This window comes from Cervus canadensis, chromosome 17 (assembly GCF_019320065.1).
Source record: "Cervus canadensis isolate Bull #8, Minnesota chromosome 17, ASM1932006v1, whole genome shotgun sequence".
In the NCBI taxonomy this organism is placed as follows: domain Eukaryota; kingdom Metazoa; phylum Chordata; class Mammalia; order Artiodactyla; family Cervidae; genus Cervus; species Cervus canadensis.
In genome coordinates, this window is record NC_057402.1 from 45,673,438 (window position 1) to 45,686,358 (window position 12,921).

General features: G+C 49.4%; 2 protein-coding genes across 4 annotated transcripts in view; one reads left to right on the forward strand and one right to left on the reverse strand.

Moving 5' to 3' along the window:
* On the forward strand, positions 1-12,100 carry WDR73 (WD repeat domain 73). Its single transcript, XM_043489546.1, has 8 exons — positions 1-108; positions 853-920; positions 1,230-1,318; positions 3,038-3,126; positions 3,737-3,801; positions 9,600-9,764; positions 10,097-10,456; positions 11,601-12,100. The coding sequence occupies exons 1-8, from the start codon at positions 68-70 to the stop codon at positions 11,834-11,836; spliced, it is 1,113 nt and encodes a 370-aa protein (XP_043345481.1). The 5' UTR covers positions 1-67; the 3' UTR covers positions 11,837-12,100.
* The window catches only part of ZSCAN2 (zinc finger and SCAN domain containing 2), a 23,124-nt gene continuing 20,653 nt past the window's right edge, over positions 10,451-12,921 (reverse strand). Inside the window, exon 4 of one of the 3 annotated variants that reach the window (XM_043489542.1) lies at positions 10,451-11,071. In XM_043489542.1, coding sequence (XP_043345477.1) covers positions 10,936-11,071 — 136 coding nt within the window. In that variant the 3' untranslated portion in view covers positions 10,451-10,935. Of the gene's footprint in view, positions 11,072-12,359; positions 12,847-12,921 lie in introns of those variants that run through there. The other 2 variants (XM_043489541.1, XM_043489543.1) reach the window with 2 other exon arrangements.

A 12,921-nucleotide genomic window follows, 5' to 3' on the forward strand; every position in this document is an offset into this window, starting at 1 on the left:
GCGAGAAGGCCGCGCCTGCCCAGGAAGATTCAGAGGCGGAAATAGGATACCGGAAGCGACTGTTGCCATGGAGCCCGCGGAGGACTGGCTGGTGGAGTCCTTGCGCTTGTAAATTGTGTGGGCATGGGACGTGGAATCGGCCCAGGGAACTGGCCTGGGGGCCGACGGGCGCGGGGTGGAGCATGCGGGGAATCCTGGTGTGGGGTGGGACCTGTACGGAGGACTCCGTCTGAGCCTCGGCTCCCGCTTCTGGGAAATGGCACCTTTCTGTGTGTGCAAGTTGTGTGAAGTACTGGTAGGAGCCGTGCTTGTGGGGGATAATAATAGCATAATTTTTGTTTTATAGTGTTAGTTGCTCATTTCTGTCCAATTCTGTACGACCCCATGGATTGTAGCCGGCCAGGCTCCTCTGTCCATGGGATTATCCAGGCAAGAATACTGGAGTGGGTTGCCATTTCCTTCTCCAAGGAATCTTCCCAACCCAGGGATCCAACCCAGGTCTCCCGCATTGTAGTCAGATTCTTTACCATCTGAGCCACCAGGGAAGCAAGTGACCATTTATTTTGCACCAGCCTCTGAGTTAAACCTTAAACAAAGATTGTCTCGATTCTGCACACCAACCTTGTGAAGTACTCTGGGAGTTCCATTTTACGCATGAGGACAAGGCTCAGAGAAATTGTGACTGGCCTGGTCCCAGTCACACAGAGGGTAAAATATGTAACAAGATTTGATCCCAGTTCTGCTTGATTCCAGAGCTTGGGCCCCCAACCACTAAACCATGCTGACATCTCATCTTGAACAGTTGTAAAAGTGCCATGCATCAATATGTGACATCGTGTCTCTGTCCTTCAGGTACCAAGATTTCCATGCATTTGACCTCTCAGGAGCCACTCGAGTGCTTGAATGGATTGGTGACAAAGGTGAGATGCCCTTCGTGACCCTGAAGGAGACAGAATTCCACTCCTGAAGCTGGGACTCAAGGAGCTCAGCCTAGAGGGACCCAACCATTTCTGAGAACTTGAAGACCTCTTGCTAACTTGCAGCAATTTCTTGTTCTGTCAGCATTATATTTCTATCTAGCTCTCTTCCAGTCCCCCGATACGAGGCTGCATACCAGTGGCAAAGGAGTTTATTTTTGCTTTGGGAGATATGGCAAAGTGTCTAGACCCAGCCATGGCTCCCAATCTTTCTAGCAGTTTGTCCCAGTATATTCTGCTTCTTTTTTCCAGGAATCTTGGTTGCTGGCTATGAAAGCCTGAAAAAAAATGAGATTCTTCATCTCATCCTGCCTCTCAGACTTTCTGTAAAAGAAAACCAGGTAACTTGAAATATATGTGCTGACTGTAGTGTCTGCTTCTACTCATTTATTAAACCTTTATGGAGCTCCTATTGTCTACTAAATATTTTCCTGGGTACTAGAGAGAGAGAAACTGTAAGCACTGAGCCTGCCCTTATAGTCTAATAAAGAGAGACAGATATGCAGAGAGGTAAGTGCTACAGAAAGTCCTGTGATTTACAGAGGGCTCCTAGAGCAAGAAGTCAATTATACTTCATCAAAAATAGATTGAGGGGGAATTCCCTGGTGGTCCAGTTATAATTCTGTGCTTCCACTGCAGGGGGCCTGGGTTCAAACCCTGGTGGGGGTAACTAAGATCCTGTAGGTGTGAAAAAAAAAAAGAAACAGATTTAGGGAGCCATTAGACTATCAAGGGTGGTTAAAACTTTAGAATGATTAAGATCAACTCAGAATGTGTAGTGTATAAAGAGTAAGAAGAGATGATGGCTAAAGACAGAATCCCAGGGAGGACATTTGAAGAATGGGTAGAGGAAGGTGGATGCACAAGGAATACTGAGAATGAATAATGTTCAAAGTAGAAGGCATCTCAGAAACAGCCAGTGATCCAGAAGCCAGGAGAAAAGAATGTGTGATGAAAAACGTTGATGGTTGCCTAATGTCACTCTGAAATCACTCAGACTCATCGGCTAGATCAGTTCAGCCTTTGCTGTCCTCGAGTAAATTTCTTTCTAGCGCTCTTGTTTTCCCTCATCTCCACCCCTCAGGAGACAGGACCACACCAAAATCAAGCCTTGATAAGAGACCTGATTTACCTCTCACCTCACCGCTGGCTTTTCCTCTTTTCTCTCTCTTTTAAAAAAAAAAAATTTGTTTATCTGGCCACGTTGGGTCTTAGTTGTGGCACTTGCGATCTTTGTTGCATTATGTGGAAATCTTGTGGCATGTGGGCTCTGAGGCATGTGGGATCTTAGTTCCCTGACCAGGGATTGAACCCACATCCCCTGCATTTCAAGTCAGATTCTTAACCACTGGACCACCAGGCAAGTCCCTCCTCTTTTCTCTTGTGGCCACCTCCTTTCCCCTGCCTCTGATTCCTCATGTGGAGATAGTAGTCCAGCAGCTAAGAGCATGGACTTTGGTTAGACAGACTTGGGTTCAAATGTGTAACATAACCCTTGTGTGACCTTAGAAAAGTTGCTTAAGCTCCCTGTATTCTAGCTCTGTCATTTTAGAATAAGGATAATTATACTGTCCACCTCACAGGGTGGTTCTAAGAATTCAACGTGATAAAGCACTAAATAAGGTGACTGGCACAGTGAATACTGGTTGATTGACGGTTGTATTTTTACTGCTGGAGGAACCCACCTAACTTCTGGTGGGAGGTGCCAGGAGGAATGGGGCTGAGTTTGTCCGCAGATACATTCTAGTTATTTCTCTGATACACTGTTAAACCTCTGTGACTCCCCTAAGCAGGCTTGGAATGTAATGCTTTTGCTATGGAGAAAGGTTAGAAGAAAGGCTTTGGATGTGTAGGAAAGAAAGCCATCTCTGTAGGCAGCTGAGACCAACATTTATTATACAAGTAACATGCCCAGAGGCCCTGCTCAAGAAGCATCGTTACCACCTGAGCGGCTTCCAGGGTTTCCTGCCAGGCTGGGATATGGCTCCTCGCCTGGAGCTCCTCTGAAACACTCCTTTAGAGAGCAGCCCTCTCTGATTGGCCACCTCTTTGTATTTTAGGGCTTATTCCCCGAAAGAGATTTCAAGGTACAGCATGGAGGATTTTCAGACAGGTCTGTCTTTGATCTGAAGCACGTGCCAGACACCAGGTAAGGTCAGCTCTGTCTGTGACTCAGATCTTCCGTTCCGGATGGAGTGGCTGCAAACGGCAGGGTGATCCTGCCTCTTTATCCCCACCCCTCCCCCTCCGCCCTCAGCACAGGGGCACATGGACGGGCTGTGCGCACGGGCTGTCTCCGGAATACAGAGACACCAGCGCTCAGTGGTGTCTTGGTCCCTCACAGACCATCTGACTACTGTAACCCACAGATCAGTGGTGTTGCTCTAGGGCATAATGCAGAAGCGATGCTGTTACTTTCTCAAAGAGCCGATGGTGGGTGGTTGGGGCTAACAGCTCAGTTGGCAGAGGCCGAAAGCCTGTGGGTGAGGGTTCTGTGTTCGGGATCCCTGCTGGGTCCTCTTGGACACGTCATGCCAAGTGGCAGCCAGGGCTCAGTCCCACAGCTGTCCCTGGAGGGGATCAAGCCTGCCCCTCATCTGTTAAATGAGGGTGACTGGTCTTGATGACCCTCCTTGCTATAAGCTCTCCCAATCTGGGGAGTGTGGGACCCCACGCTGAGTGCGCTGGAGAGGGAGAGGCTGGGGGATGTGGGTGAGCTCCCCACTGTCTGTGCTGAGGTTCCCTGTCCATCCTAATAGGTTGCTGGTGACCAGTGGCCCTCCCGGGTGTAACCTGCAGGTGTGGCAGCTCGCAGAGGACAGTGGTGAGTGACTGAATTGGTGAGGGATGGGGGTGTGGGAAAGCCTGTTTCTCCCACACCCCCAATCCCTGATCTGAGCCGGTTAAGAAGCAGACTCAGAGCCAACTGGGAAATAAATGGAGAATCTATAGACACTTCCCACAGTGTTTAAGATCTAGTGTTTAAGACTCCATGCTTCCACCACAGGGGACAGGATCCCTGGTCGAGGAGCTAAAATCCTGCATGCCTTGTGGCCCCCAAAATTTATTTTGAAAATGCAGTATCTACTTTAACACAGCAGAGATGAATTAGTAGCCAGAGCAATGCACACAAGCCCCTCATGGAGCTTCCTACAGCTTGCTTCAGGAATGGAGCGCGCCAACCCAGTCAGAGGCAGGGCACCTGGTGAGCGGCGGGCCTCTCCCGTGGGCAGGGGCGGCACGAGGGCAGCAGGGAGGTCACCTCTCGTTCCAGCCATGCTGCTCTCTGGGAAGGAAAACAGAGCGAGGAAAAGGCCGGGCTGACCTGCAGGAGACGGAAAGGCGCAGGAAGCGTCTGTACTGTTCCTGTGGGAGTGGAGGGGGTTCCCTTGGCGCATCCCCTCCAGCGGCGGGTTTCTGGTTCCCGTCAGGCAGGCACCAGCCCCTCCATCCCTCCTTGGGTGGGAGCATTGCGGGCCAGCGTGGACTCAGGCCCAGAGGCACAGGCAGCCTCCCTGGGAACTGCCCCTTGGCTCGTGTGGTCTGCCTGCGGTTCCCACGCTGCCTGTCTCGGGTGCTTCCCAGAAACCGCTGTGTGCTCCTCCCCCAGCCCCACTGCTGCAGGAGGCAGTCCTGGTCCTCGTTTGGGTTTGGGGCACTGACCCTGTGGGCCCTCCTTTGTCGTCTCTTCCTTCTCAGTTGTCTGATGCTGTAGCTTCCAGGTGTCTGAATATACTTCTTTATCATTGTGATTATTTTTTTCATAATGTTATTGAAATTCACCCATTTTAAGTATACAATTCAGTGATTTTTTTTTTTGTAAATTTAACAAGTTGTGCAACTACCACTGTAAGTCAGTTTTAGAACATGTTTATGTCCTCAGTAAGATCTGTCCTGCCAATTACTGCTAATCTCCTTGCCCACACCCTGCTTTCTGTCTCTATGACAGATTTGCCTTTTCTGGATGTTTCATATCAGTGGACTCATACAACATGTGGTCTCTCCTGGCTGGCTTCTTTCACTGAGCATAATGATAATACTTCTGTGGTCTGCCATGTGATACAGTATTGTAACATGTATCAGCAGTTTGTTCCTTTCTAAGGCTGAACAGTGTTCCTTCCTATGATGTACCACATTTGTCTATCCATTCACCAGTTGCTGGATCTGATTTCTGGCTATTAGGAATAATGCTGCTAAGATCATTCATGTACAAGTATGTGGACCATGTTTTCATATGTCTTGAATAGATATTAGGAATGAAATTGCTGGATCATGTGGTGAATTTACGTTGGGTTTTTTAGGGAACTCCCAGACTCTTCGAGAATGGCTTCATCATTTACATTCCTACCAGCAGTGTATGAGGGTTCCTGTTTCTCTATGTCCTGCACCAACATGTGCTATTGTCTTTTTTATTAAAGCCATCGTAATGGATGTGAAGTTGTATATCACGTGGCTTTGTCTGCAGTTTCTTAATAACTAGTAGTGTTGAGCATCTTTTTAATGTGTTTACTAGCCATTCATGTATCTTCTATGGTAAAATACCTATTCAAGTCTTAACGAGGGTGTTTTGTTATCCACTCCCTGCCAGCAGGCTGAGATAATATGCTGTCATAGGCCCTTTGATATTCTAATTCCATTGTACATTTTCTTAGATACTTGTTCACATTACTCAACAATCTGTAAGATGTAACAGTAATCTTAATGAGTGTATGTTATATTCCAGTCACTGTACTGATCACTTTCCATGTGTGAGCTCATTAAATTCTCATGAGTCTGAGAACAAACTGTCCAGAGAGGCTCACTTGGTCAAAGATGGTAACAGAACCAAGACTTAATTCTAGTCTGATTTCAGAGTCTGCTTATAATCATGCCTGGTGGTAACTATGAATTGTTGTTGTTTAGTGGCTCAGGCGTGTCTGACCCTTTGTGATCCAACATACTGTAGCCAACCAGACTCCTCTGTCCATGGGGTTTCCCAGGCAAGAATACTGGAGTGGGTTGCTATTTCCTTCTCCAGGGAGATCTCTCTGACCCAGGGATCCAACCTATGTTTCCCACAGTGGCAGGCAGATTCTTTACCACTGAGCCACCAGGGAAACCTGCCCATTTTTTTTTTTTTTTGGTTGGCTATTTTGTCTTTTTTGAGTTGTGAGAGCTCTTTGTACATTCTGGCTACAAGTTGTTTATCAGATGTATGTTTTGCTAATATTTTCTCCTTGTCTTTCATTTTCTTAATAGGGTCCTCTGAGGCATAAAATTTTAAATTTTAATGAGGTCCATTTTATTATCTCTCTTCAGAATGGTGCTTTTGGTGTCATAACTATCTTACCCATAGATTTCCCCCATGTTTGTTTTTTTTTTTCCCCAAAAGTTTTATTGCTTTAGCTCCAACATTTAAATCTCTTAGAGTTCACTTTGGTGTGTGGTATCACTGAAGAGTCTAAGCTCATCTCTTTGCCTGTGAATGTCAGGTTTTCCCAGCACCATGGGTCAAGAAGCCTGACCTTTCTCCACTGATCTGCCTTGGTGTGTTTGTTGAAAATCAGTCAACCGTGAATGTAAGGATTTATTTCTGGACCCTCCATTCTGTTCCCGTGATCACTGTGTCTGTCCTTATGCCAGGAACTGATCATTGTTTTTTATGTTTCTCTAAGACTAGGCAGTGTGAGGCAGCGGTGGTTTAAAACTGGGGTGGGGGGCACCTTTGGAGCTGCCTCCTGTTCTGACGCTGCCTGGGTACCAGGTGCCACAGAGAAGCCGCAGCCCCAGGCCCCCGGGAGCTCAGCCCGAGGAGATGTGCCCTGACACTCTCATGTGCCAGTAGGAAATCAGATCATTATCTTCCCCTGGATATTAGTGCAGAATAGTCCATAATCTGGGCAAGTCTGGCCAGCTGTTTTTGTAGATACCTAAAAGTGTATTTTCTAAGGTCCAGGTTTTGACCCGCAGCCGATTTGGTGAGCACACCCAGAGTAAATCTAATCTGTTGGTAGGGCTGGATGTGGTGACCAGACCCGGAGGACTGCTGTATAAACCAGAATGCCGTTTTATTAGTTTATAATGAAAAAATAAGTATCCCCAAAGATGAAGTATTCCAGATCCTTATTCTTTTCCTATAAAAGACCTAACCTAATCTCAGGCTGTGTGGTAAACATAAGCATGGCAAGAAGAACCAGCTCAGAAGCTTCCAAATGATTATAAGCTCTTCCAAAGTGGTTATAAGCTCTCTGTGAAAGTGAAGTCACTCAGTCATCTCTGACTTTGCACTCCCCTCGTCCATGGGATTTTCCAGGCAAGAATACTGGAGTGTGTTGCCCTTTCCTTCTCCAGGGGATCTTCCAACTTTCTTTTATTGCCCAGTTCTTGGAGGTGCCTCACAGCATCTTTTGCTTTGACTTCATAGTAATTTTTTCTTTCAGTTGGTTTGGAGAGGGTGGTGTGCTTTCCTAGAGCACACCCAGGTCTCTTAGAGCAAACCCAGGTCTCCCGCATTGTAGGCAGATGCGTTACCGACTGAGCCACCAGGGAAGCCCAAGCTCTCCAGAGGCAGAGTATAGACCTTGTGAAGACGTGGCTCCCCAGGCCTAGGTGCTGTCCAGGCCCCTGGAGGTAGGGTCTGTGGCCTCTCCTCTCAGCTCTGGGGCGGAGGAGTCTGCTGAGGATGTCTTTAGATGAAGACATGTCTAACAGTGTCAGACAGCTCTCTGCTGAGGCCTCCACTGAAGTTAAAACCTTCCCACCCCTCCCCCCACAGTGCCTTGGTGGCTCCACAGCGCCCTCTCATGGCCACCACTTTCCTTTCAACCTGGTAATAGGTTTGCTCAGTATCTCGGGTCTGGAGCCATTCTGACTCCTGAAGGTCGCTTACAGCCTCTGTGACCTGTTCTACTGGTTTAATCTTCAGACACAACCTTCTTGCTTTCTTCTTTTCAAATAATATTTATTGATTTATTTTTGGCTGCACTGGGTCTTAGTTGTGGCATGTGGGATCTGTGTTGCAGTGCCCAGCCTCAGTAGTTTAGGTGCACGGGTTTAACTGTCTTGCGGCAAGTGGGATCTTAGTTCCCTGCCCAGGGATCGAACCCGCATCCCTTGTGTTGGAAGGCAAAGTCTTAACCACTGGACTGCCAGAGAAGTCCCAACTTTCTTTTATTGCCCAGTTCTTGGAGGTGCCTCACAGCATCTTTTGCTTTGACTTCATAGTAATTTTTCCTTTCAGTTGGTTTGGTGAGGGTGGTGTGCTTTCCTAGAGGGGGTATTTTTCCCCTGAGAGAGGGGAGGAGGAGGAAGAACCTACATTTCTTTCCTCTTGTTAACTGTGGAGTGACTGTCCAGTCAGGAGCTCCAAAGCTTTTGTCTTCCACTGCATCTTTGAAATCGGCCTTTGATGGTTTTCCCTCAGCTGCCCCCTTCCCTGCTGTCAGGGGACAGATCCCACCTAGAACCCCTGGCTCTGAGCAGGTCCTGGGGGATCCCTGCCAGGCTCCCTGGAGTCTGTGGAAGGGGAAGAGGGAGCCATCTAAGTGAGGCCCGGGAGAGTCAGGCGGGCTGGGCTGTTTGAATCTCGGCCTCACTGGTGCCCCCAGACACATGCTGAGGCTGTCATGAGGCCTGAGGCTCAGCTGTGGTGTCTGCTTCAACCTCCCTGCCCCCCCGCAGTCCCTGGGGCAGCGCAGTTATGTTCGGCAAGTCTGCACCAGGGGCACCGAGAGCCTGTGGCTTGGGGAGCAGGGCTCGGGGGGCCTCTGCAGCCAGCGCGGCCATGCCGCGCCCTCTGTGACTCGTGTGTGTGTGTGTGTGTGTGTGAGTGAACTGTCACAAGGCAATAGCTGTCGCATGTTCGCTTGATCAGCCGTGCTGGTGTTTTTTCTTTCATCAATCCCTTTCTCATCTAGAATGTAAAAATACAGCTCTCCATTTTCTTTAGAGAACCTGAAAACCAAACAGTAAACCCTCTCTAGGAGCAAGAAAATAGAAAATGGAAAACGTGTGTCTCCCGTCAAGTAACAGTAGTGTGCCTAGCAAACTGCTTGTTCTGAACTGTGTTACACGTGGAGATGGCAGAGGGTGGGAACCTGCCTGCTGCCCAAGAACGCTGAGGCGAACAGAGCTAAAGTCTGATTTAGCCTGAGGTCAAGTGTGTCGATGTTCAGTGTAAAAAAGACGTGGACTTTCTTGCCCTATTTATGTTTGAAGGCATCTGTGTTGTAACCTTCACCTGTTGGGCTTCAGTAAACAGCTTGAGATCACGGGACATGTTTTTGAAGAAATAACGTCACTGCGTGAACTGTTCCTGTTACAGACGACAGTGCTGGTGTGTGCTTTCCTCTTCCTTATTTGTTCTCCGCAAAACTATAAAAAGCCAGAACTGCTGGGCGGGTTTGGACGTGGCTGCTGTCATTCATTATCTCCAGTCTGTGAAACAGTTCACAAGACAAATCATAGAGAAATGACAGTGCCCTGACAGTTCCAGAAGTGGAAACACAGCACGGAGTTATTAGGTCTCCACATTTTCCCTCACCGACAGGGAGCTCCTTTTCTCCCCTGACCTTCTGCCTGGCCCTTACCATGGAATGTTCCAGACCTGCCTTAACATTCTGAGCCTCTCCTGCTTCCCGCCAGATGTCATCAGAGCTGTTAGCACCATGGACGTGCACGAGAGCGACGGCCCTCTTTGGCCCAGGGTGGCCGTTTTCCCATCGGTGGCACCCGGCATCCTCCACGGTGCGAGGCTCAGCAGCCTGAAGGTGGTGGATCTGGACTCACAGAAGACCACGTACACCTCAGGTACCGCAGTCCCTTCCAGCTCCTCTGCCTCCCAGCTCCACTCAGCCACACTGGAATCCAAATTCAGCCCTGTGTGCCCGCTGCTGGGGAAGCGAGATGAATGAGAGGCAAGGCCTGGCCTCAGGGGCTCCTGTTCTGGGTGTGGGGAGGTGGTCCTGAGAGCAGCACCCAGCCGGCTGAGTGCACCTGTGAGACGAGGGGCACCGGGGACGTGGTTCGCTCTGCCTGGGGCTGGTGGGGAGCTTCCCCGAGGAGAGGACTGGCCACCCGTCGGCCGGGCCCACCAGCCCCATCTGATTGCAGCAGCTTTTCTCACTCGCCCCGTTCTCCAGGTGTCAGTGACGATGATGTGCTAAGTAGCCTGCAGGTCCTGGACACGGACACCTTCGCCTTCTGCTGCTCCTCAGGCCGCCTGGGGCTGGTCGACACCCGCCAGAAGTGGGCCCCGTCAGAGAACCTCGGCCCGGGCCCTGGGTCTGCTGGAAGGCGGTGGTGTGCTGAAGCTGGGGGCCGGGGCCCTGGGCCCAGCATTGCCCGCCTTGGCTCAGACGGGCAGCTCTGTCTTCTCGACCCCCGGGATCTCTGCCAGCCTGTGAGCTCAGTCCAGTGCCCCGTGTCCACACCCAGCCCTGAGCCAGAGCTGCTGCGAGTGACTTGGGCCCCTGGCCTGGACAACTGCTTGGCCATTTCAGGTACTGCTGAGAGGACTTTGTCACTTCATCTCTCTCCCAGGGGACTCTTAGGTACTCAGGAGGGAGCCCACAGCCGCATAATAAATCTGGCCCCAGAAGGTACAGTTGTCACAGAAAAACTCCTAGTTCTCCAGGTTCATGAGGGATGGCCCTTCCTCATCCTGGCTACCAAACTTCACACATGGGTAGCGGGCCTTTCCTGTCCCAGCAGGAATTCAGTTCTGAGGTTTGTCTAGAAGCCTGCAGGTGGTACAGCACCAGAACAGCCATGGGCTTAACCAGGGAGAGGTGACAGGATCTGAGGTGCCTCTCAGGCGACTTGCTTTTAGAATTACAGCAAGCCAGTGAGGTCAGCAGACTCCTGGGTCTGGCCTGGCAGCATCGAGCTGAGTGAGGGTGTGTAATGAGGTATCTTAAAGCCCATGGAAGAATCCTCTGAGTGGGGAGAGGCTGAAAATAATTGAGGGAGCAGGAGAGGCTCATTGATAACAACTGGATCCAGAAAGAACAGGAGACATGAGCCAGGCGGGGGTAATTCTCTCTGTAGGCGTCTCTGGGGTATTTCTCTCTCTGTAGGCTTCTCTGTTTCCCCCATCAGGTAGGAGACAAGGCCATCTGCAGGGAGGGACCCACATGTGGGGGGATTAGAATTGGGGGTTAGCAGAAAAGGTTTGACAAGTCTCTACCCTCAGTTTCTTGGGGAAAATAATAATAACCTATTTCATGGGAACTTCCCTGGTGGTCCAGTGGCTAAGATTTCTTCCTCCCAATGTAGGGGGCCTGGGTTCGATCCCTGATCAGGGAACTGGATCCCACATGCTGAAACTAAATACATAAACTTAAAAAAAAAAAGTCCTACCTACTTCATATAGTCATGAGGGGTGAAAGAGAGAGAATGCAGGGTTAGCCTCGGGCCTGGCACATGATAGACAGACCACACATGCTCATCAGCATGTGCTCTGTGACGTCATTAGCTGCTGTTGACGTGGCTGACGTCACATGTCACATGCCCTTCGGTTGGTCTTTAAGTACCTCATTACTGTTTGATTCCTCACCCTCCAGCCTGTTTTGGTTCCACAGAGCAAATTATAAAGACAGTTTCAGAGATACAGCGTCAACACTCTCTTCCCTTGTTCTTTCTCAGGGTTCGATGGGACGGTCCAGGTCTATGATGTCACATCTTGGGCTGGAGTGGGGCGCCAAGTAGAACCTCTCTTCACTCACAGAGGTCACATCTTCCTAGACGACAGTGGGATGGACCCTGCCCCGCTGGTCACCACCCACACCTGGCACCCCTACAAACCAAGGACTGTGTTATCGGCAGCCAGTGATGCCTCTCTGCATGTGTGGGACTGGGTGGACCCTTGCGCTTCTCACTGACACCAGCATCTTTCAGCCCAGGCCCTGGGAACCTGCTGCAGAGCAAGGAGACGGATTCAGGATTCAGGCGACCGCAGACGGCCCTGCTACCAGCTGAGTGGCTGAGGGCAAGTTAACCAGCCTGTCAGCCCACCCCGGTTTCTTTATTTGTAAAATGAGGCCGGTAATAACTACCTGGCAGGGCTGTTGGGAAAGTTAGAAGTAACATATTTAAAAATAACTGCTAGGATGCATGGCACAATAAATATTTGGTAACTGCTCTTAGCTCTGGATGCCCCATTTCTCCGAGTGCAGAATGGCAGTGTTTTACCCCGTCCGTATTCACAATATAGAGAATCTGAAGAGCTGATAAATGTAAACAGGTTTTGTGAATTCTTTTACTGAACTAAGATGTATTGTGGTGTTGTGTTAGTTGCTCAGTTGTGTCTGTCTCTTTGTGACCCCAGGGACTGTAGCCTCCAGGCTCCTCTGTCCATGGATTTCTTCAGGCAAGAATACTGGAGTGGGTTGCCATGCCCTTCTCTAGGGGATCTTCCCGACCCAGGGATTGAACCTGTGTCTCTTTAAGTCTCCTGCACTGGCAGGCAGTTTCTTTACCACTACCACCAGATGTTAAAGAATTATCATCAGGGCAAGATCTAGATACAGAAAGAAGGAAGTGACTATTACTTTTAAGACAAACTATCAATCTTAGTGTCAAGGAAAACAGTGCCTTTAATACCTCAGCTGTGGCCTACCTTAAACAAGAAAGGAGGTTTGGGCAATATTTTGCAGGCTGATGACATTTTTTAAATATTTATTTTTATTTATTTATTTGGCTATGCCCGATCATAGTTGCAGTGTGCTAACTCTTAGTTGCAGCTGGTGGGATCTAGTTCTCTGACCAGGGATTGAACACGGGCTCCCTGCATTGGGAACACAGAGAGTTAGCCACTGGACCACCAGGGAAGTCCCTATTCTTCAGTTTTGACAGCACATGGGAATCATCTGAATTGGTCTGGGACATGTACCTGTTTTGCGAATTAGTCCACAATAGTTTAACCCTACCTTCTGCCTTTCCTACCAACCAGGCCTAAAATCGGTGC